This window comes from Microsporum canis, genomic scaffold (assembly GCF_000151145.1).
Source record: "Microsporum canis CBS 113480 supercont1.5 genomic scaffold, whole genome shotgun sequence".
Classification (NCBI taxonomy): Eukaryota; Fungi; Ascomycota; class Eurotiomycetes; order Onygenales; family Arthrodermataceae; genus Microsporum; species Microsporum canis.
The window spans coordinates 687,965-710,438 of record NW_003299165.1 but is presented as its reverse complement, the minus strand read 5'-3'; the positions used below and the strand labels follow the sequence as shown (position 1 = coordinate 710,438).

Below are 22,474 nucleotides of genomic sequence, written 5' to 3'. Positions count from 1 at the left end.
TATATTTGTACATCCAAGTATAAGACACGAAACTTGTTGGTTGATTTAACGTAGGATATTTGGTTGTCTATTTATAGAAGCGTCTTGGCTCAATAGCTAATTTAGAGGTCGGCCAAACCTAACTTGTGGTTAACTACTCCGTACACATTAACTGCTACATAGTATTTACTTGATGAGACTGATATCGATATCTTGATAGGAGATGCAAAGCTGACGGTATATAACTGAGGCGCAACTGTGGAAATGGCTGATAACGTATCAAACGTGCAGCAGAGACGGAAGATCCTTAAGACTCTTTTCATCTCACTCCTACTTGACCTCGTAAGTACGCGCGCGCAAAGCCTCGTCCAGCCTAAAGGTTGATAACATATAGCGATTTACAACTTTTCATAGATATCGTTTACCTTCATCCTTCCGCTATTCCCGTCACTTATAAGATTCTATCTTGAAAAGGATCCTTCTCCAACATCTCTCCTGAATCGTATTCTCCACTACCTGAACGCCTACAAAAACTCGTTCTCCAAGCCGATAGACCCGAAATATGATGTCGTGCTTCTTGGGGGTGCGTTGGGATCTCTCTTTTCGCTTCTCCAGGCTATTGCAGCCCCCATAATTGGTTCTATATCCGATAAGTATGGCCGTCGGACTGCACTCCTCTGGTCCATGGTAGGGAACATAGCCAGCGTCGCATTGTGGGTTGCTGCCACGGACTTCCGAACGTTCCTGGGAAGCAGAATAGTGGGAGGGCTCAGTGAAGGAAATGTACAAATTGCGAATGCTATTGCGGCGGATATAAGTGACCCTAGCCAGCGAGGCTCGACGATGGCGTTAGTTGGGGCTTGTTTTAGTGTTGCATTTACCATTGGCCCTGCAATCGGTGCAGCATTGAGCAACATCACTACCTTTGCAGCTAACCCGTTTGCCACGGCTGCCGGATGTTCTTTGTTCTTGATCATCACAGAGACGATTTACATCTTCTTCTGCCTGCCAGAAACCCATCCGAGGCTGACATCCGGTAATTACAAACCTGCTACCTCTGATAATACCAGTGAGAAGAAGGATGACAGCAAGATAGGCACAGAGGACTCGCCTAGGAAAGTATCCGAGGGATACACCAACAACCCTTTCTTGCTGAACATCACACACTTTTTATTTCTCCTCCCTTTTTCTGGGCTAGAGTTTTCTCTTCCGTTTATCACGGCCAATCTCTACGAGTCTTCGCTGGTAGCAAATGCCGGTGAAGCAAGCCCTTCCGCCTTAAATGGTCGCCTGCTATCGGTAATGGGCTTGTTGGCATCAGTTCTACAGGGCGGGGTGACACGCCAACTTCCACCACTGCTCGCTATCCGTATCGGTGTCGTCGCATGCGCAATGTCCTTTACTTTACTTGCTCATATCACCACAATCTCGGGCTTGTATACTGCTGGCTGTTTACTTGCTGTCACTAGTGCAACCGTGGTGACTGGCCTCAACAGCCTGGGTAGTTTGGAAGCCCGTGAAGACGAACGTGGTGCTTCCCTAGGTCGTCTGCGAAGTTGGGGTCAAGCGGGCCGAGCTGCCGGTCCAGTCCTATTCTGTTCTTTGTTCTGGTGGGGAGGTAGGGAGGTTGCATATAAGACCGGTGCTGTAGCTATGGCGGGCGTTTGCGGAATTGTATTTGGGCTATTGAGGTCACCCATCCTGGCTAAACGAAAGTAACGGGTCAAAAATGGAGCATTAAGGATAATCCAACAAGGTAGTTTTTTCTAGGTCGAATGCATATAGGTTCTGGTTTATGCTATTAGTACATAGTTCCAAGAGATTTCATGGAATATCAGTTATGTCAGAGTGAGCTGAGATTTCCATTATTTATTCTAATCCTGGCCAGATTGATTAAAGATTGGGCTGTGTAATATACAGAAGTGAAGAAGAAATAAATGCCCAAAGATCCGTCGCTAAGAAATCAAAGAAAAGAAATAAAATGGTATGGGAACAAGATGCTATCAATGGCCAGAAGCAGAAACATAGGTATCATTAAATCATAGAACGCTGGCGGCCATCATATACCCAAATCAAGCTTCCACCATCACATCCCGGGCATAATCTCTGTAAAAACCATTAACTCCTCACACAATGTAGAGTTCAGGATAAGTGAAGAGCCATATCCAAGGAAAAGAGCATCGAACCGACAAGGAACTCTCATGACATAGTTTATCCATTGCTGGTATCATATTTCGAAAGGGCCAAAGCGATACCGTGGTCGGCGGATGTCTCTAACTCCCCCTGACACAAACGCAGGCTGGGGAGGAACAATTTCTCTGGATGCACTTCCTTTTGCCTTGCCCAAAAGCCAGTCTGTCAGGGTAACCACCTTAGCTGTTCGATCCCACCCGTTGCCTTCATCAGCATGTTCAATCGTATGCGTAGCTATTCGACCTTCTTCGTCAAATGTGAAAATAAATAAACCAGTAAACTGCTCTTCCTTCCCAAGTTTGAAGATCGGCATTTCTCCGCCTAGCAACACACTAAGCCCTCTGTTTATCCCATTTGAGGAAGATGAAGCCCCTGAGCTCTCTGTGTTTGTGTTTTGTGCCCGCTGGGCTCGGTCAGGTGTGATATAGTCATCTGTCTCTGAGCCACGGCCAACTTTAGAAGCCGGGCGACCGGCACCCTCAGTGACCCAACGAACGACAAGTTTTTCACCTCCAGGATTCTCGCTCAAGCCATTACCACTGGCAACGCCAGTTGGTACTACCCTCTCGCTCACTATTCGTAGATTGACGTTCCCAATGATAGGAACGCTGCCCCATGCCACAGGTGCAGTCCATAAAGCAGCTCGATAAGGAACCCTTCCTTTTACTGTGGGAAGATGCGGATGTGTAGACGGGAATAAATGGAGTGATATGCTTGGTGAAAGTATCTCTTGAGGTAGTGCGTTGACGAGGATTGTGGGTAGTTGCTTGGATAGGGTACGAAGGGCTGTTCCCATACCGTTAGCATTCGAGATTCCGCTTTCAGTGATCCTGGTCCCCAAAACATACTCTTTCCCAGTTTAACTATTCTTTCATCCGGTGGTCTATGGTCTCCGTCCTCATGTGGCCCGCCATAGTGAGCGGTCTGGTTTGCTTGCGAGAAGTATGTGGGGGAGACGGCCGTGAGCCATGGCCCATCGGGCTGTATGGGAGAAAGTTGCGCTAGTGAACGATTATGCGATAGCGGTTCATGGCTCCGGCGAGAAGTCCTTTGCGCTGTTTGAACGGAAGATCCGGCTTGCGACGAGACTCTGGTGATATATCTGCCGACCTGGGAGGTCTTTGGCTTGAGAGACGGCGGAAAGGCGATTTGATGCGTGAGATGCTTAGCCATTATCGGCAAGGGGTGGCATACATTCCATGTATTCCCGAGAAGCAGCCAGCTTAGATGGATATTTTAGTATAGACTAATATGTGTATTCTTGTAGAAAGATGGTGAAGGTAATATCTGAATATTCAGCAGTGTTAGAAAAAAGTTGGAGCTATCTTGATAAATAAGGGAAGACTGTGATTGGTTCGGACTAACGCGTCTTTACATAGCAAAAAGATTCTTGGGAGGCATATATTCAATATTTTGATAAGATAGAAAACAGAATGAAAGACTTGCTTCTATTCTCTTTTGATAAGTAGCAATATAATGCATCTAGCAACTCATAGATCGTGAACTAAGGCCAGCTTATATATCGTCATTATCTCCGGTGATGTCATCGTCATCATCTTCGCCCATCAGCCTTCTTTCTGCTATCGCCCTGATCTTGTCATCGAGGATAGACCTCCGGTAACGCTGTGCAACCTTGCTAGCAGCATTTAACACCCCTCCAGAGCGATCTCGGAACATCGTGACAAGCTCTAAGGCTTTCATACCCCTTTCTTCGCCTTCACGGCACTCGATATCAAGCAGCTGCAGGAGAATCTTGTCAATATCAAGAGCCTTCCTCCTCAGCTCTGTGTCTCCAGCTGCGCCAATTTCGGAGGCTTCGATACAGTCCTCCAAGAGAGTATAGTCCAAATTGGTTCTGACAAGAGACTCCTGCAGTTTCCTGTTTTTATTCCTGGCAATCTCTTCAGCATCGTCCATTTCTGTGTCTCCGTCTTTATTGCCCTTGTCCTTCGGATCAATTGAAGATACGGGCATTTGAAAGTCGAACTCAGTGAGCAACGGTCGGGGGAAGTAGGGGTACTTATCTCCACCCTTGAGGATTATGCAGTGGAATACGTCCTGTGCAACAGCAACGGGCCAATAGGTTTCTTCCTTTCTGCCACTGGCAACACGCTCAAGCAACTTGGTATCAAGGAGTGGGACCCAACGTGCTTGCCCTGGTTTGCGCCAATGTTGTAAAACAAGGAGAACCCCTGAGCTGTCATATATGCAGGGGTCCTGGTTCACTCATGTTAGTGAGCAATGACTTGACAGGGTACTCAGGGAGGTTGTACATACGCCCTTGTCCGAGAAAAACACACTTTGCAGCCATGTGCCCCCTGCTAATGCAACAGTGTCTTCATTCTGACAAATCTCGTCGCGTCGAACATTCTCAATGGAGTACTTCAATTGCGCGACTCCGTCACTGCCAGACGGGCCATTACCGATGGTCATAATGTAGTCGCGCCATGCAGCGCAAGTTACCGTCCGACTCTTTTGTCGAAATACCCGATACGGAGTTCCGAAAAGAGTGTAAATTCGAACATAGTCCGTGGACGTGCATACTGTAATATAAGAATTGCTTAATGCAATAGCTTCATGTACTGTTAGTAACACCCAATGACATAAATCAAGCAATAAAAAGGAAATATACCTGTAATCTTCTCGCCTTGCGGGAGTTCTGTTCGCCAGTCCGCTCTTGTTGTCCAAGTTTCATGTGGCCGGTAAAACACTGTTGCTGGGCTGCTGGATGTGGGTTGGCATGAGAACAAAGTGCCCTTTTCGTCTACAATAGCTTGTTAGACCATTATTCATAATTTTGAAGATGAAAGGGGGTCCAGACTTAAACAAGCCTTGTCATAAAGATACGGATCTGTAAAATGGAAGTCACGGTATCGTTCTCGATCATAGAACTCAACGGTTACAGTATTGTGTGTGTCTTGGTCAACAGTCCATACAAATCCAACGAGGTTCAAAGCTGTACCACCCGTCAACAATAGCTAGGTAGAAATAGGCATCTGGGGACATACCAAGATATCTTCTGTTCCCTCTCCAGGGCGTGCTGCCGGGTTGAAAAGGCTCGTGAGCAATGGTCTTCCAAGGAGCTGCTGACCTCCGTTTGATGTCATGACCTAACAAATCATCCATATGCGTATTGGTTCTCTTTCCATGTCCATTGATGTTTTCGGTATAGCCAGCACCATCGTCATCTTCGACGAAATCATCGGCTGGCCCTAGTATATCGTCGAGAGAGTCGGGGCTGTCTTCCCTCTGTCTGCTTCCAGCGTTATGACTGATATCGTTTTTTTGCAGTCTGTGGGAGATTGTAATTCCTTCATGTGAACCAATCGAGAGTAATGGCGCCACCTCCAGAGTTTTTGATAGAAGCGAATAATGGTCTGATGGTACGAAATCATCGTAAATAAACAATTCACCGTCCGAGGTAGTAAATGCAACAGCGTTCTGAGTAGGATGCCAACGGAAATTGATAACATTCGGGATATCATAGGATTTAATAACTCTCTGGGTCCTAGTTTCCCAGAGGAGGATCTTCCGGTCGGCCCCAGCACTTGCAAGCAATGCTCCATTGGGAGACCAAGCGAGACAGGTGATATCCCCGTTATGTCCACCGGAGAATTTTTTTTGTTTCGTCCAATCCCTACTTGATATTACAGTGATATCTCGTGTGGCCTCTACTGCAGCGAATGCAGTTCCATCTGGATGCCACACTGCGCTTGATGTTGCTTCATGGTCCGTTTCTAGGCGTTGAATCACTCCATCAAGTTTATGTAGCAGGGTAGGCTCTGTCTCTGTGAATGAATAGATATATATTATGCCGTCGGCACAGGAAACTGTGACGAAGCGTCCACTTGGGTCAAATGTTACATGTTTAACTCCCTTTGTCTGATCCCGTAAATATTTGACTTCCGTGATATCGTTAACGCTCACGATCTTGACAGTGAGTTCGCTATGTAGAAAGGTCGAAAGTTAATAAGGCTCCAAATTTCTCATGAGCTACTACACAAAAGCCATGGTCATCTAAACTTACTCGCTAGCAACAGCGACCCATTCCTCGTCTTTAGAGATCGCCAAGTCACGGATTGGTAAGGTGCACCGAACCAAAGGCTTATCAATTGTGCCTCTTCGCAGGTCATAGAGCCATACGGTGCCATCCTCAGAGCCCAGAATTAGAGAGTCATTCTATCTAGTTCGTTAGACGGGCTCAGGCTATGGTAGAATTATTCATATAGAGGGGATAAATGCATCTGAAGCTACATACAGTTGCTGCAATTGCAAGATGACTTTCCACCCCCTCATCGATTGTCTTTGGTTCGCCATGCTCTCCAACTGAAAATATTCGAATTGCAGAGTTAGATCCGCCAGTGATTACCTGTCGACCATTGGGTGTATATGTTAGGACTGTGGTGCCAGGGGTATCTGGAATTCACGTCCGTAAGTATTTGCGTAAGAAGATGGGGGGAGCAATAAAAGTACATACGAGCTGGTCTGCCTCTCAAATTGTTGCTATCTGGAGCCATAGTTGCTTCTATCAGGAGAATACAGCTCAGTGCTATCAAAATAAAAACAATCTGTGAAGTTTGGGAGGGAGCTGTTCATTAATGCGAAAGTCGTTTTGTCTCCAGTGGGATTCAATATATGGAAGCGCGTCGCGGTCGTGATTCTTAGTCATCAGTCATTAAAGTTACTCGGGTATAAGATAAGATAATCGGAGTTAAGTGCGAAGTGAGAGGAAGGTATTATTACATTAAAAGAAAGATGTACACATTCTAGCCGCTAAGTTCTCATCTTTAGCGTGACTTGTATGTCTTTTGGCTCGTCCACTAAGCTTCCACTCCTCCGACTGGGCAATTTCCAGTCTTTTTCCTTCGTAGGTTCAATTTCCCACGTTACCAAAATGGCAGCCAAAATGCCAACTACCTTCTTCTGTTCTAACTTCCAGCAGATGGAAACTGGATCGTCCCACCCGACTGAATAACTTTGTTCTTCATCTGGTGCATTTTCCGAACCTTTCTTTTCCTCGTGTGGTTCCAATGGCGATGTATCATTTACTGGTTCCTCATCATTAGCTTCATCCGGTGCAAACCTGGCAAGGTGTCGTCGTGGGTCGAACTTGTCAGGTGATTTATAGTAAAGCGGGTCTCTATTTCGCAATGAGTGAGGTATAACAATAAAATCACCCTCAGATAGACGATAGGTCTGGGGTTTTCGAGATGCAAGATATGCATCGCCATCAGATTCGGTAAGGTTGATATCGGAGGTGACCTTTCGATAGGTAAATGAGGACGAGTAGAGTCGATTGGTTTCTCTCTGGGTAGCCAGGAGTAAAGGACATGATTCAATGAGCTTATCAATATCCAAAGACACTCGTGGTGGTTCCGGTATACCAAACCCTGTTGGATCCGAGCGTATAAGCTTGGCATAGGGAGCAATTTCACTCAACACTTCGGCATGTAGCTTAGAATCAGCCAGTATATGTACCAGATTCCAGAATATCAAGGCGTTTGCTCTGACTGTAACCGCCCAGAGCAACGATAGGTCTTCTGACGCAGCATATTCGACGGAGTAACCATTCTTGATTCGTGTTCGCATTCGAGCCTGAACCGCCGCGGAAACATCATCAAGATCTCGCCAAACAGCCTCGGGTTCCTGTCCGTTTTCTAGCTGGCTAAAAATCGCATTATGTACTGTGAGGCCTACTAGAAGGCGGCGGCGAGCGAGGTATGCATTGACAAGACCAGGAAATGGAATCCACCGCTGGATTCCAAGCAACATGGCATTGAATTTGCCATTAAATATGGAAACATCGGTCAAAATGTTAGGGTAGACATCAAGCAGAGACTTTCCCATCAAAAGATTGATGGAGATTGATCCAACAAAGCCTCCAATCAAAGAGTACAGATTAGCTATGCATGCTCTCTCTCCATTTTCTTCATTTCTGAGAGTCACGCCGCTTATTCGTTCCCATTGGTACTGGTCTACCACACTGGATGTGAAGGAGACAAGAGAAGGGATAATTCGTTCAACTTCCTTCACCAGTGAAGAAGACAAGTCGTTCAGGTACGGCTCCTCGGTTAGAAGCTTTGTCCATTCCGCTGCTTCGCCGTGATAAGTACCTTCACGTCCGGGTTTTCTTGCACGACTACTGGATCCAAAAGCATTGTCCATCAAGTAATTGATACACGGCTCTGCTGACGTGGACTGCCGTTGCATAAACAAGCTTTTGACCATGGAAGGGGTTGTAAGGACAACATGTCTCCTACCCCAACAGTAGAAACTGAATGCAGCGCCGCGCTCAGGTAGCCTGTGAAATAGGTTAATAGATGCCTTTACAGTAAAGAAGGTCTTCCAATAAAAGACAAAGTTTAAACCAACCGAGCATTGAAAAGCAGCCTTCCCCGGAAGAATCCTAGAGAGAGCCAATGGCCAATATAAGGGAGCCAGTAAGGAACCTTGTTTGGAGTTATTGACCCATCGGGATATTGTGTTCTGAGTCCGGATAAACTGGTGATCTGGGTCGAGATTCGGGTGAAAAGACATATCAAAACAAACACTATGGCCACTCCCCAACCGCTCAGGTGAGCGAACAGCTGCCGCAGTGCCTCTATAGCAAGCTGTGGTACCGACGGTGTATCGTTGTCCATTTATTCTTCTCCTCCACTGATATACTTGCAGAGCAAGGAGAAGTTGCACGTCGCGGAAATTAAACTCGAAGCTCGAATTAAGCATGTCACATGATGTTGATCCTTGGATGACATAATACTACCACGTGTCAGGGGAAGCCCTACATTTTATTTATAGCTGCCCCGTGATATAGAAAAGATAAAATCGCCCCTGAATCCAGCATCCCCGAGATGCCGAACAGCACCAGGGGCAAAGAAAGGGAAAAAGAAAAAAAGACATCCCTTGGAGATTCCTTGGTGACATTCCAACTGTTTGCATGCAGTACGGAGTAGTCCAGTTGGAAATAGGCCAAACTAGCGAATCACGGCGTTGGAGACTCCACCGCAATGTCTCACACTCTCATAAATTGGAGCCTCATCTTCGCTTCATAAAGCTTGCCCTTCAACGTTTAGCCAGGAAAGATGAACTGTCAGAGGCCTGAGGGGCGTCGGCTACGCCCGTGGTTGGCCTTTGCCAAATATTCCATGCCCCAGACTAGGCTGGATCGAGAATAGCAGTCGGAGGATGCGCCTTCAAAGATCCTAGTTACACTTGGCTAGACCTTGTCTAGGTTGTGGTACTCCAGATGGAGGGGTGGTATTTTTACATAACGGGGCACCGAGTACAGAATATATGAAAGAAAATATGCCCAAGGGCCCCTTACAGGATGAGATTTTCTGCGGGTCGAAGTGTCAGAGGGCGCGTGCCCACTCTCTAGAGAGATAGAAAAGGGCCTTTTTATCAGTTGCGGCGCCCTCTGAGGTTCTTTTCCTACTTTCATACCATTGTCGCCCGGCAGCGTCTTTCTTCCCCTTCTTGTTAAGAGCCTCATTGCTAAAAAGAGTATTTTGCCAATGATGGCCTCGCGAGTTTTGCGCCTTTGCGTGCTTCTCCAAGCGCTAGGTAGCACTCAGGCTTTTGCGCCTCCTTGGACCGTCACCAAATATTTCGAAGCATCTGTAACCACTTTCCCAGGACAAACAGGGCGTTATGGAACGTACCCAGCTTCAGAATACACCGAGACAACGGCCATTGTACCAACAGTTTCATCACCTCGCGCCACCACAACATTCACCACATCCAACTATCACGATGTCACCATCATAGCAATTGGCCTTGAACCAGGCCAGGGGACGTCTTCAACTTATGACTTCTACACGGAATCCCAAACCTACTACATTCCCCTCACGTATACATACCCGTCATCATGCTCTGTAACATCTGGAGAGAGTACCATCACCACATCTGGACAAGTTACAATCCCAACTGATGTCCGGAACCAGATTACCCCAACCCAGACATCAATAACAACGTCAACAGAGGAATACCGTCTTACGACATATCGGTATACAAATACGGGGGCGCTTTTGAACCCGACGGACCTTCCATCCGCGGTTTACAGCAGCGTCGAAGCCGAGAATACCCCTTTTGAGATCAGGTACTGTAAATATTCCTCAGGATACGGTTCAGGGACTAGTTCTGGTTCAGGATCTAGCTCTGGTTCTTACTATGGCAATTCTTGTTACGGGTATTATGGGTGCCACCGCTCCTATTGGCCTGGATATTTGGCGTTGTCCCTTATTATCATCTTCTGTTGGTTCGGCTTCTTTTTCATCGTGGGTTTGATTGAGAGCACTGTTAGGTTCAGAAGACTTATGCGCGGCCGCGGGGCAAGCAGAGGGCTGCCAAGGTCATTCGCTTGTCTGTGCCCGTTTTTATCGTGTTTGTTTATCATATGTATGCACCGGGGTTACAGGCCAAAACCGAGAGAAGAGCAAGAAGAATTGGAAAGAAATTGGAAATCCATGTCCTTCGCTGCGAAATTTACTCTCTGGTTAAAATACGGATTTAGCAGAAGCTATCCTCCACAGCTTGGTACACCACCTCCCCTTGCGACTGATCCATTGCCCACCGAGCAGCCTCAAATGGCACAACAGCCTCCAGTTCCAGGTGTTATGCCACCACTCCCTCAACAGACGGGACCACAGCCTCTGTCTCAGCAGACAAATCAACAAGCTGAGCAGAACATAGATATCCGACAGCAAGAACAACAACCTCATTCCCACCTGACAGAGCAACAGCCAGGAGCTCCACAGAGAGAATACGAGCCGTTGCCAGTCCCAGCCCCATACCAACCACTTCCAACAGTTGCCCACAGTAGCAGCAACAACAACAACAACCTGTTATTCGAGCAATCTGGACAGGTAATCTCGCCGGTTTCTGGAAGTGGCTCTCCAATTCCTCACCAAACGGAATTACGAGAATCGCCGGCTGGCACAGCTGAAGTCCCCAACGGTGGACCTAAAGCTATTTAATCAGGCCCCAAAATTAACGCTATTTTTTGATACCACTTTTACTGTTCTTAACTCATTTCAAGATGTCTTCTCAATGTTTTCTTAATGTACCATGGCCTTTGGGGGAACTAACTATACTGTAATACCCTAGTATCCTATATCACCTCTCCAAGAGGAATGCTTATGCACTTTAATACCATTGCATTTCTTATGCCAAAATTCCATTAAAACGGTGCCAATAATAATTGCAACTTAGAGAATATATATATGATAATTACGGAAAGCCCTCTATGTTCGCCTTACTCTTATATTACATGCTCACGATAAACTTCAGTACTAAATAAATATGATTAACAATATGTGCAATAAAGAACCCATCACGTCTTATTCTAAACTTCAGTTTTCAGAACCAGCTTTAACTGCGCACTCTCCATCTCATATTGATCAACCTTCGCCTGGCTCAGGGCCAAGTTTGTCAAGAGCCATTTGATCCTTCTTCTTGCTTCACTAGGCTCTTTTGAAAAGGAGCCCAGGACCCGGAGTTCATCTTCAATCTTATTGATAGCCTGGTTCTCCATTGCAATCATCTGGCTGAGTATCCTCAGGTCAAGCCTACTCCTCAGTACATTATCCTCAACCAGCTGGTTGAAGGCAGCTGCGAGAACAGGTTTTCCAGGTTTGATTATCGAAGGGCGCCCGTTCTTTGAAATGACGGTGATGAGCTCTGCTTTTTCAAGAGCACGAAGGGTATTTTCACCATCCTTCTTGAAAAGGTCGGAGAGAATTATATCACTGTATCGGACACTGGCTTCATCTTCTGCATCAGGGCAGGGATACTTTCCTGTCTGAGTCTCCCCAAGACCTAGTTTTTTTATCAGGTACCATGCTTGTTCAGGAGTCCAGCCTCGGGAGCCTGAATCAACTTCCGTGATGAATATTTTAAGGATTTCTGCAGCGGACTGGTGTACTATTTGTTGAACGGCATCTACAGGAGGTTAGATTTAAGAACGAGTTTGATGTTAGTAAGCAGTAGTGGGAAGCTTACCCTTTGGAGTCAGACCTCTAGCTATCATACGTGCGAAAAACTCCAGATCTGTCAAGCGGCCCCCGAGCCTCTTGATACATTCGCCAAGTTCCTCATTAAACCTTTCATCCGCATAATCCACACCTTTAGCATCGTCGTCACCTGACACATGGCTTAAAACGAATCGTTTAGCCACTTCAGGCTTGCAGTCCGTAAACGATACTTGATGGAATACCTGATTTGGCAAAGCCTGGCTCAGAGTTTTGGAATAAGAAAGGTCCGAGGTGAGGAAAACAACATGCGCAATGTTGGTATATATCAATGCTGCGGCCCATTCTGCAAGTTTGTCGTAGACCATCTGGTTGTCCTTGCTCTTATGGAGGAAGTTGTCGATAACAACTACTGGCCGACGAGCAGGGTTTGCCTCCAGCCATTCATCATCATTCAAGTGGCTGTCCTTGTCTCCTTTCCTCCTTCCATCCAACGCAATCTTTTTCAGTGCCTTGGCAGTGCTTTGCAATATATTACCAAGCTGACTATCCAAAGTTTCAGAAAGCCCGGCTTTGGTACCAATTGCGCTCTGTGTTGCAACATCAACCACACTGCTGATACTATTCATCCAGGAAAATACTGGTCTGTAGCCAACCTCGGCGGCAGCGGCAGCTATCATGGTGCTGTCGCCCGGGGCCTCTTGGATGGGTTTGCAATCAATTACCAATTTGTTCTTGTAATTTTTGAGGGCTTCATCCAAAACGAACTCTTTCTTTCCTAAACCTCGTGGCCCATGCACAACAATAAAGGTATCGTTCCCTTCCACAAGCCAGTTCTGAATTTGCTGGGCATCCTCTTTCCTGTCTTCCCAGATCTCATTAAGACCTTTCGATTCATGAAATTGGTCACGATGGAGCGAGAGTAAGGAGTTAGCTTTTGTAGCCTGTCTTTGAACCCACATCCATAACCTGTTATCCTGTAGCTGAAGCGGAGGAGAAACTTTAAGCCTTATGAAAAAAGTTCGTATTGGGTCAAAAACAGCGACAGTGACTGCGGCCAAAATCGCAACAAGAATGGGAAGCACAATTCGAGGATGACTGAATATCCAGTCCCTTATCCAATGTGTCTTTATTTTTCTTTCGTAGCTAAATTGTAGGACCGTTCCTGCTTTCCCTCCACCTTCTTCTGTAGGGACCTTAAACCCATGAAGGCAGTTTTTTGCCATGACAGCGGATACCGGATTGGAAAAGTCAAGTAGAGCGTATCTTGGTACAACTTTTGACTCCGCTGACTGCGGAATGATGTCGGTCAATTTTCCATACGTCCTGGTGAGTGAGTAAAGGGACTCTTGAGTAAGCTCTGCTGCGGGTGCATCTTGAGATGCGGGTAGGAATTCAATTTTAACCCTTGAGCTCGGAAACCGATAGGATAAGTCCTCCACCCAAGGGCGCCCTCGCACAAGGGCAGCGCTGGCGGAGTTGAAGAGACTAAACCACGGTTTTACGGGATTCTCCTCCAAATGGCGGGTTACAGCTTTAATGATATCTGAGTCTGTAGTTTCAGGGCCATGGGATAACTTGACAAAAGCGCCACCTTCTGTAAGACGTGGAATAACTTGAGTGATTCTTGAATGGAATTCATTAGGGAGCACCTGCTCAACGACTGTCGAGGAGCCCGTAAGCTCAGCACCTTCGACTCCAAGTTTTTCTAATCGTTGTAAGACAATTGCGTTAGGGTTTATGTATGGGATTCGAGATAGCCAGCCTAAATGAACAGGAAGGACGCCTAGGATATTGCATTAGTATTTCTCATAATGCTATACCTTCAAGTTAACTTACTACTGATGAAAATTAGGGCTTCATTCGGGGCTTTTTTTATATACCCAGCTCTATGTGGCTCTGTTGCCGAAGCCTGACATATGTTCCTATAAATCTGGCACCGCCTCCTAGCTACACTCAAGGGCTGGCTTCTCCAAACTGTTTGCCCAGGACGAATGCCATAGACTACAGGAATCATATTGTGAGTGAGTGTAAGTACCTTTCAGAGCTTCGCAAGCTCAACAAAAGTATGAGATCAAGCACCAGGCCTCGGAACGGCCATTTCTCAGGCTTGCTTGAAGTTCTTTAGCAATTCCATAACATGACGTAGAGAATTCTTGGTTGAAATAAGGGATGTGGATCTATCACGTGATAGAGTCTATTAGAACTTTTCAGCTTTTTCATTTCAAGATGTGAACAGTTTACGAAATACACACAATGGGTTGGCTATGGAATAGCAGTCCGGCCCCGGCCGAGCAGGCGCAGAAAAAGGAGCCATCAGCCCCGGCGGCAAGCAATTCAAACCCATTCCCACCAAATACTACAGAAAACCCTACAGCTCAGAGATCTCAGAAACCTTTAGGCCGCGATGAGCTTGCAGAAGCTGAGCTGAACGAGCTGTTAAAGTCGCTGGATAACTCTTCCTCGTCTACTGAACAAAATGCGCCATCCACCTCTAAATCCCGAACCTCCAAGCAATTGCTCTCACAATCTATGGACTTTGAATCTCCATCTACACAATTCCAGGCGGAACCCCTCTACCCGAAAACCATGTCTTGCCGCACCGCTTTTGATTACGCGTATTTCTGCCAGTCCTTTGGAGGCCAATGGGTGAACGTCTATCGATACGGTGAACTCCGGTCCTGCAGTGAGCATTGGTCCGACTTTTGGTTCTGTATGCGCTCGAAGTCACTCCCCGACGAGGAAAGAGAGAAAGCCATTTCTGATAGATATAGGAGGAAAGCTATCAAGTACAAGACTGGCCCCAGTAGTGAAGACGTCTGGGAACTTAGAAAGGAGCCAGTTATAGGAGCATTCCAAGGGGACTATCTCGCTTTTGAGCGGGAGATGGAACAGTTAAAAAAGCAAGAAAACGGCACAGAAGTGAATAGAGAAAATGCAATGAAAGCTTGAGGGTGGGATATGTAACGGCGTTGGATTACATATTATGCCATATTAAGGGGGTTCAATTAAGTAACGGATGCATTGATTGTCTTTCTATATGTATTATTAGAGTGTTAGAATACCCTTTCCTATCTCTCCTCCCGGCGTTTGGGCGGAAAAGGACTTTTAAGACCATTTCGGTTGGTATATGTATATAATTAATTCTTGTTCTATATACTACGAACCATAAGCAAAGAAGTGTATAACTACCAAATTTATTCATGTCAAGCTCCATCTCTGCATCACCAGCCAAAAAAAAAAAAAAAAAAAAAAAAAAAAAAGCAAAAATCGAGACATTGGCAGGATTCAATGAACAAATTCCCCTCTGATAAAATCCGCCGTCATAACCAAAGCAACGAGCAAATATAAAAATGATCATACATATTAGTGTCGAAAAGAACGGAAATGCCACAGCTAAAAGCAGTATAAATAAGGGTACAAAAAGGGTCAAATCATGAATGATGCAGCTTTTCTGTTGGCAAAACCCGCTTACCTTCGTTCAAGAAGATATACAAAGACACAATAAATATTAATTGAAACGAATAGCAAATATCAGACAGAGGCTTGCTACTTTTACGCCGCGACTATCGGTATCTCCATTTGGCTCGGGGGAACAGCCTCTATTGCCGGACGCCGAACGATTCCTCCACTTGCTGGAAGATAAGATGCGCTACCCATGAGATACGAGTCGATTTCACGAGCGGCTTGTCGGCCTTCATTGATACCCCTAGAAATAGAAAGACGAGTTAATACGGTAGTCATTTTCAGGCCAGAGAGTTCAGCTTGAAGATGGTCTACATACCAGACAATAAGAGACTGTCCACGCCTACAATCCCCAGCAGCAAACACTCCAGGAATATTGGTTGAATAGTGGCCAGTAGGAGTCTTGATATTCTTCCGTGCATCTCTTTCGATCTTATCTCCTAGAAGTCGGTCCTCAGGGCCCAAGAAGCCCATTGAGAGGAGGACAAGGTCGGCAGGGAAGAACTGTTCACTGCCCTCGATGGTCTTCATATCCCATCCGCCCGAAGCACTCTTTGTCCACTCTACTCGGACTATATTAATGCCTTTGACATGGCCCTTTTCATCGCCAACAAACTCCTTCGACATGACACAGAATTCTCGTGGATCTTTGCCCATGTGTGTCTTGACTTCGCTGTGCCCGTAGTCTATACGGTATATTCGTGGCCACTGGGGCCATGGGTTGTCGCGAGCACGCTCCTGTGGAGGTTGAGGTAGAAGCTCGAAGTTGGTAACGGATTTCGCACCGTGACGAACTGAAGTTCCAATACAATCGTTGCCAGTATCGCCGCCACCAATTACGATGACGTCCTTGCCCTTTGCGGAGATATACTCGCCATCGCTTAGCTCAGAGTCGAGCAGTGACTTTGTGTTGCGGTGCAGGAATTCCATGGCGAAATGGATTCCCCCCAGATTGCGATTTGGAATTTTCAGGTCTCGCGCAACGGTAGCACCTGTAGCAATGACCACAGCATCATTCGCCTTTTGAAGGGATTGGAGAGACACTTCCTGGTCTGGGCCAACGACTGTGCCAGTGACAAATTTGATGCCTTCAGCTGCCATGAAATCTACTCGTCTCTGGACAACTTTCTTGTCCAACTTCATATTTGGGATTCCATACATCAACAAACCTCCAACACGGTCCGCACGTTCATACACCGTCACACTGTGTCCAGTGCGGTTTAGCTGGTCTGCAGCAGCCAAACCAGCAGGACCAGATCCAATGATTGCAACAGATTTTCCAGTCCGGCTGGGAGGCTGTTTCGGGACCATCCAGCCCATCTCAAATCCTCTGTCAATAATAGCACATTCGATCGACTTGATGCCAACTGGATCGTCGACAATTCCAAGAACACAGGCACCTTCACATGGAGCTGGGCAAACACGGCCGGTAAACTCTGGGAAATTGTTTGTCATGAGTAGCCTGTTGAGTGCATCTTGCCATTGATTCTGGAATACAAGCTCATTCCACTTTGGAATGACATTTGAAATTGGGCAGCCAGTATCGGACTGACAGAATGGGACACCGCAGTCCATGCATCTGGCAGATTGATATTTCAACTCATCCTCTGTAAGTCGTGGTGATAGCTCTTGCCAATCACGAGTACGAGTCCTTGAGCTCCTATACTTTTCATGACGCCTGGCATACTTCATGAAACCCTTTGTCTTGTCTAAGATCAAAGCAGTACGCTTTTTCTCTGTTTTGGCATCACCAATACTATCTTCAATGTCCAGAAGATCAGCCTTGGGTTGAGATTGGCCACGATGTTTATAGTCTGCCGTTTCATCTTGCTTTACTACAAGTTTTTGACGAGAGCTTGATTGTGTGAGTTCTAATTTCTTAGCTGCCTCAACTTTGGCTGCTTCCTCCTCGAGCACTCGCTTATAATCTGTTGGCAGAACCTTTATAATATGCGACAAGGCTTTGTTGAAATCAACCAAGACCCTGGCTGCAATCTCAGAACCAGTGTAATGGTGATGGTCTTCGATCAGTCCACGCAAGAAAGCAATTTCAGCGGGGTCCTCAACGCCAGACAGCTCAACCATCTCTATGTTGACTTTCCGATGAAAATCTCCAGCAGTATCAAGAATATATGCAATACCACCAGACATACCGGCAGCGAAATTTCGCCCTGTGGAGCCCAGAATTAACACACGGCCGCCAGTCATGTACTCACAGCCATGATCGCCAACTCCTTCAACAACAGCAGTTGCACCAGAGTTACGAACAGCAAACCGTTCAGCAGCAACACCACGGAAGTAGCAGTTTCCACTAGTGGCGCCATACAAGCAGACATTTCCGATAATGATATTTTTTTCCGCTTGGAATACAGCACCGCGAGGAGGGTAAATGATGAGACGACCTCCAGATAAACCCTTCCCAACATAGTCATTCGAATCACCCTCAAGTTCAAGCGTGACACCAGGGGCCAGGTAGGCTCCGAAAGACTGCCCCGCGGATCCTCTGATGTTGGCATGGATAGTATCCTGAGGTAGTCCAGCTTCCCCATATCGTTTACTGATTTGATAGGAGAGCGTGGCACCCATAGCACGGTCTGTGTTAACAATATCACACTCGACTCTGCAGGGAAGCCCCTTTTCTAAAGCCAATTCCGCCTCTGCAATGAGTTTGTTATCTAGGCGAGTATGAAGGCGATGATCCTGTTTTCTCACGTTATAAGTTGCCACTCCGGGCCTGAGGGAGTGCGCGGGAGTTAGTATAAGAGAAAGGTCGATGTTTTGCATGCGAGTAGATGCTAGGTCATCCCTGATCTTGAGAAGCTCGGCTCGTCCAACCATCTCGTTAATACTTCGGAAACCGAGCTTAGCCATGATTGCACGAAGCTCGTTAGCAATGTAGTAGAAGAAGTTGATAACATGCTCAGGGCTGCCCTGGAATTTCTCCCGCAGGACAGGGTCCTGGGTTGCTATTCCGACAGGGCAAGTATTCAAGTGACATTTTCTCATCATGACGCATCCCATTGCGATCAATGGAGCAGTTGCAAATCCCCATTCCTCGGCCCCTAGCAAACAGGCAATAGCAATATCTCGACCGGTTCTGAGCTGCCCGTCAGTCTGAACGATGACACGCCCACGTAGGTCATTTAGGACCAAAGTCTGATGAGTCTCAGCCAAACCTAGCTCCCATGGCAAACCAGCATATTTGATACCAGTCCATCGAGAAGCACCTGTACCTCCGTCGTGGCCAGCAATAAGAATATGATCTGCTTTAGCCTTTGCAACTCCGGATGCAACAATACCGACACCAACCTCTGAAACAAGCTTGACAGAAACACGAGCACGAGGATTAGAGCATTTGAGATCATAAATAAGTTGTTTAAGATCTTCAATAGAGTAGATATCATGGTGTGGTGGGGGAGAGATCAAACCGACACCAGGGGTAGAATGTCGGGTATGTGCAATAGACCCAGTGACTTTATGACCAGGCAATTCACCTCCTTCACCAGGCTTAGCACCTTGGGCCATCTTGATTTGCAGTTCATCTGCATCAGCTAGATAGCTGGAAGTGACGCCAAATCGGCCAGAAGCAATCTGTTTGATAGCAGATCTCATTGTGTCGCCGTTCTCGTTGATCTTGCTACGATTGGCATCCTCACCACCTTCACCAGTATTAGATTTACCACCAAGCCTGTTCATAGCAATAGCAAGGGTGGAATGGGATTCAAAGGAGATAGATCCATAAGACATGGCACCGGTGACAAAACGACGGACAATGTCAGTCCATGGCTCAACCTGGTCAATTGGGACAGGCATCCGTTGCTCAAAATCGAACTCTAGCATTCCACGCAATGTGCAGTTCTTGATCTGCTCATATTCTGCCTTAGCATATGCTTCATATGATTTGTCGTTTTTGGTACGGACGGCATCTTGCATATTGGCAATGCTGACTGGGTCGTTGATATGTGGCTCTCCTCCGTCTCGCCAGTGGTATTCTCCGGATTCAGGAAGGCCAGGTATTTCGGTAATTTGTCGAGATGGGAATCCTTTTTCATGAAAAGCAAATGCATCCTGCGCAATTGTTTCAAACGTCATTCCTCGAATCCTGCTCGCTGTTCCAACAAAACATCTATCAATGACACTGTCATCGATACCAAGGGCCTCAAAAATCTGCGCTCCCTTATAACTCTGCAATGTGGAAATACCCATTTTACTCATTACCTTCAGGATACCTCCGTCAACAGAATGTTTGTAGTTATTGACAACCTGGTCATCTGTAAGCTTCTTGCGGATTAGACCATCGCGGTTCATTTTAAGTATGCACTCTAATGCAAGGTACGGACAGATTCCATCAGCACCATAACCAACAAGAACACACATATGATGAACTTCGCGAGCTTCAGCAGTTTCTACTACAAGGGCAGCTAATGAACGCCATTTATTGCGAACAAGGTGGTGGTGGACTAGGCCGGTAGCCAAGAGTGCAGATACAGGAACTCGGTCAGTGCAAGTAGCTCGATCAGACAAAATCAAAACACGATCACCATTCTCGATGCCTGCAGTAGCTGATTCACATATAGCGTCGAGTGCGTCAAGATACCCCTGGACTCCATTTGATTTCTCAAAGGTGATATCAATGATTCTTACAGGCCAGTCTTTGTGAAGGGAGGTGATGTTTTTTATAGCGTCGAATTCACTAAGCGAGAGAATAGGGGATGGGAGGTGAAGACGATGGCACTGTGCTTCATCGATCTCAAGCAGATTGCCTTGGGGGCCGACATAACACTCCAAAGACATGACTATAGCCTCACGGATAGGATCGATAGGGGGATTGGTGACTTGGGCAAAGAGTTGGCGGAAGTATTCGTACATGAGACGCGGCTGCTGGGCAATGCAAGCAAGAGGAGCATCGTTACCCATTGAACCAAGTGCCTCTTTAGAGTCCGCAGCCATTGGGCCTAGGAGTAAGCTGACTTGTTCAAAAGTATACCCGAATGCCTTCAGTCGTGGATCTTGCTGCACGGTCAATCCATCTAACTTAGGTGAAAGCTCGATTGTTTTGTTGTCGATGAATTTCTGGTGGATTTTCGGCAGGCTGAGGAGCTGTTTCTCAATCCATTCGGCGAATGGCTGGCGACTTGCAACAGTTTGCTTTAATTCTGCATCATCGATAATCCTTCCAGCAACAGTATCGACAAGAAGCATTTTCCCAGGTTGCAAACGACCCTTTTCGATTACACGCTCCTGGTCGATATAGAGAGCACCAACTTCGGATGCACAGATGATTCTATCATCGTCCGTAATATAATATCTGCATGGCCTAAGACCATTACGATCCAAATTGGCGCCGCAGTATCGACCATCAGAGAAAGTGAATAGGGCCGGACCATCCCAAGGCTCCATCTGGCAGGCTGCCCATTCATAAAAGGCGGCCTTTGTTGTGTCCATGGCGGGATTGTCCTGCCAGGCTTCAGGTATCATTAGCATGACTGCTTCGGGGAGTGAGAGCACGCCGTTAATCGTCAGCAGCTCTAGCACATTGTCAAACGCTGCAGAGTCGGAGCCACCATCTTCTACAATGGGGTAGAGGAGGTCCAACTCCTCTCCGAATATTTCTGATTTAAGTACACCTTCTCTCGCCCTCATCCAATTCTTGTTTCCACGAAGGGTGTTTATTTCACCGTTGTGAGCTGCCCATCGGAGAGGCTGTGCACGATCCCACGAAGGGAAGGTGTTTGTGGAGAATCGAGAGTGAACCAGCGCAAAGTGACCTTCATAATCCACTGAAACGAGATCGTGATAATATTCATAAACCTGAACAGGGGCCAATTGTCCCTTGTATACGATGTTCTTATTACTAAGGGAACAAAGGTAAAACCAATTGGCAAGCCCAAGGATATGAGTGGCTCGTTTCCGCAATAAATACAGCTGCCGTTCAAAAAGCCGCTCATCGAAGAGGTCAGCGTGGGTTTCAAGGGGAGTATTACCATCCCCATATGCGTAATGAAGGACAACGATGGGTTGGTAAATGAATGGTTCACGAGACAGAGCAGCAGGGCCAAGTATGGTTGAATCATGTGGCACTTCTCTCCACCCAAGAACTCGAAGGTTCAGCTCTTTAGCAAGATTCTCAAATGTAGCCTGGGACTCCTTCAGAGCTACAAGGTCTGGCTTAAAAAAGAGATTCCCCACCGCATATTGTCCCAATGGCGGAAGAATAATATCGATATCTCTGGCAAAATGTTTCACAAAGAATTTATGGGGAATACTGGTCATGACACCGGCGCCATCACCGTCTCGGGCATCGGAGCCTACCGCCCCTCGATGGGTCATATTGCAAAGTAACCCTCGTGCTGCAGCAGATTCGGGTCAGACTCACTCTCAAAATTAGCAAGACAAACACCAGTGTGCGGTAAGACTTACCATCGCTGACAATTTTATGGCTCGCCTTTCCTTTGATATGACTAGAAACATGGTCATTGAGCATCCATTCCTTTTTAACTGAGGCCGAAGGGGACATACGCAGTGAAGCCTACACCACAGGCATCCTTCTCGAGCTCCGGGTCGTAGAGGCCCTGCTTCTGAGGCAAGGCTTCCGCCCAGCCATAACCGCTCTCAGCCTTATATGGGGAGTACTCGTCGGGAATATCCTCTTCAATAATTAAATCATACGGCTTCTCCAAGAGGCCCATTCTTCCTGCCGGTGAAGTGGCAGAGAGAGGTCACGCTTGTTTTATCCCAATTGCGTGCGGTTGTGAGTTGAAAACAATGGCGTTTGTTGTATCAGACCAAAAGCTGGAGGGAGGATCGATGAATGTGCAGGGTGAGTGAAGATGAAAAGAAGAGAAGGAGGGGTGGAAGGAAGAAGGTGA

General features: G+C 46.7%; 8 protein-coding genes across 8 annotated transcripts; 3 read left to right on the top strand and 5 right to left on the bottom strand.

Annotated features, from left to right (window-relative positions):
• Window positions 1-243: 243 nt before the first annotated feature.
• On the top strand, window positions 244-1,698 carry MCYG_05331 (tetracycline resistance protein; the record flags this gene model as incomplete). Its single annotated transcript, XM_002845416.1, has 2 exons — window positions 244-321; window positions 394-1,698. The coding sequence occupies 2 exons, from the start codon at window positions 244-246 to the stop codon at window positions 1,696-1,698; spliced, it is 1,383 nt and encodes a 460-aa protein (XP_002845462.1).
• Window positions 1,699-2,206: 508 nt separating this feature from the next.
• Window positions 2,207-3,432, bottom strand: MCYG_05330 (conserved hypothetical protein; the record flags this gene model as incomplete). The annotated part of the gene is made up of 2 exons (XM_002845415.1): window positions 2,207-2,958; window positions 3,021-3,432. The coding sequence occupies 2 exons, from the start codon at window positions 3,343-3,345 to the stop codon at window positions 2,207-2,209; spliced, it is 1,077 nt and encodes a 358-aa protein (XP_002845461.1).
• Window positions 3,433-3,687: 255 nt separating this feature from the next.
• Window positions 3,688-6,689, bottom strand: MCYG_05329 (minichromosome loss protein 1; the record flags this gene model as incomplete). Its single annotated transcript, XM_002845414.1, has 8 exons — window positions 3,688-4,389; window positions 4,450-4,745; window positions 4,805-4,936; window positions 4,994-5,128; window positions 5,181-6,118; window positions 6,200-6,351; window positions 6,431-6,588; window positions 6,650-6,689. The coding sequence occupies 8 exons, from the start codon at window positions 6,687-6,689 to the stop codon at window positions 3,688-3,690; spliced, it is 2,553 nt and encodes an 850-aa protein (XP_002845460.1).
• Window positions 6,690-6,945: 256 nt separating this feature from the next.
• Window positions 6,946-8,813, bottom strand: MCYG_05328 (conserved hypothetical protein; the record flags this gene model as incomplete). The annotated part of the gene is made up of 2 exons (XM_002845413.1): window positions 6,946-8,473; window positions 8,545-8,813. 2 exons carry the CDS (start codon window positions 8,811-8,813, stop codon window positions 6,946-6,948), a joined length of 1,797 nt encoding a protein of 598 aa, XP_002845459.1.
• Window positions 8,814-9,689: 876 nt separating this feature from the next.
• On the top strand, window positions 9,690-11,147 carry MCYG_05327 (conserved hypothetical protein; the record flags this gene model as incomplete). Its single annotated transcript, XM_002845412.1, has 2 exons — window positions 9,690-10,522; window positions 10,589-11,147. 2 exons carry the CDS (start codon window positions 9,690-9,692, stop codon window positions 11,145-11,147), a joined length of 1,392 nt encoding a protein of 463 aa, XP_002845458.1.
• Window positions 11,148-11,515: 368 nt separating this feature from the next.
• On the bottom strand, window positions 11,516-14,157 carry MCYG_05326 (conserved hypothetical protein; the record flags this gene model as incomplete). The annotated part of the gene is made up of 3 exons (XM_002845411.1): window positions 11,516-12,111; window positions 12,202-13,905; window positions 13,980-14,157. 3 exons carry the CDS (start codon window positions 14,155-14,157, stop codon window positions 11,516-11,518), a joined length of 2,478 nt encoding a protein of 825 aa, XP_002845457.1.
• Window positions 14,158-14,396: 239 nt separating this feature from the next.
• On the top strand, window positions 14,397-15,092 carry MCYG_05325 (conserved hypothetical protein; the record flags this gene model as incomplete). Its single annotated transcript, XM_002845410.1, has 1 exon — window positions 14,397-15,092. One exon carries the CDS (start codon window positions 14,397-14,399, stop codon window positions 15,090-15,092), a length of 696 nt encoding a protein of 231 aa, XP_002845456.1.
• Window positions 15,093-15,695: 603 nt separating this feature from the next.
• Window positions 15,696-22,294, bottom strand: MCYG_05324 (glutamate synthase; the record flags this gene model as incomplete). Its single annotated transcript, XM_002845409.1, has 5 exons — window positions 15,696-15,849; window positions 15,925-17,776; window positions 17,822-21,955; window positions 22,026-22,066; window positions 22,125-22,294. 5 exons carry the CDS (start codon window positions 22,292-22,294, stop codon window positions 15,696-15,698), a joined length of 6,351 nt encoding a protein of 2,116 aa, XP_002845455.1.
• Window positions 22,295-22,474: the final 180 nt, after the last annotated feature.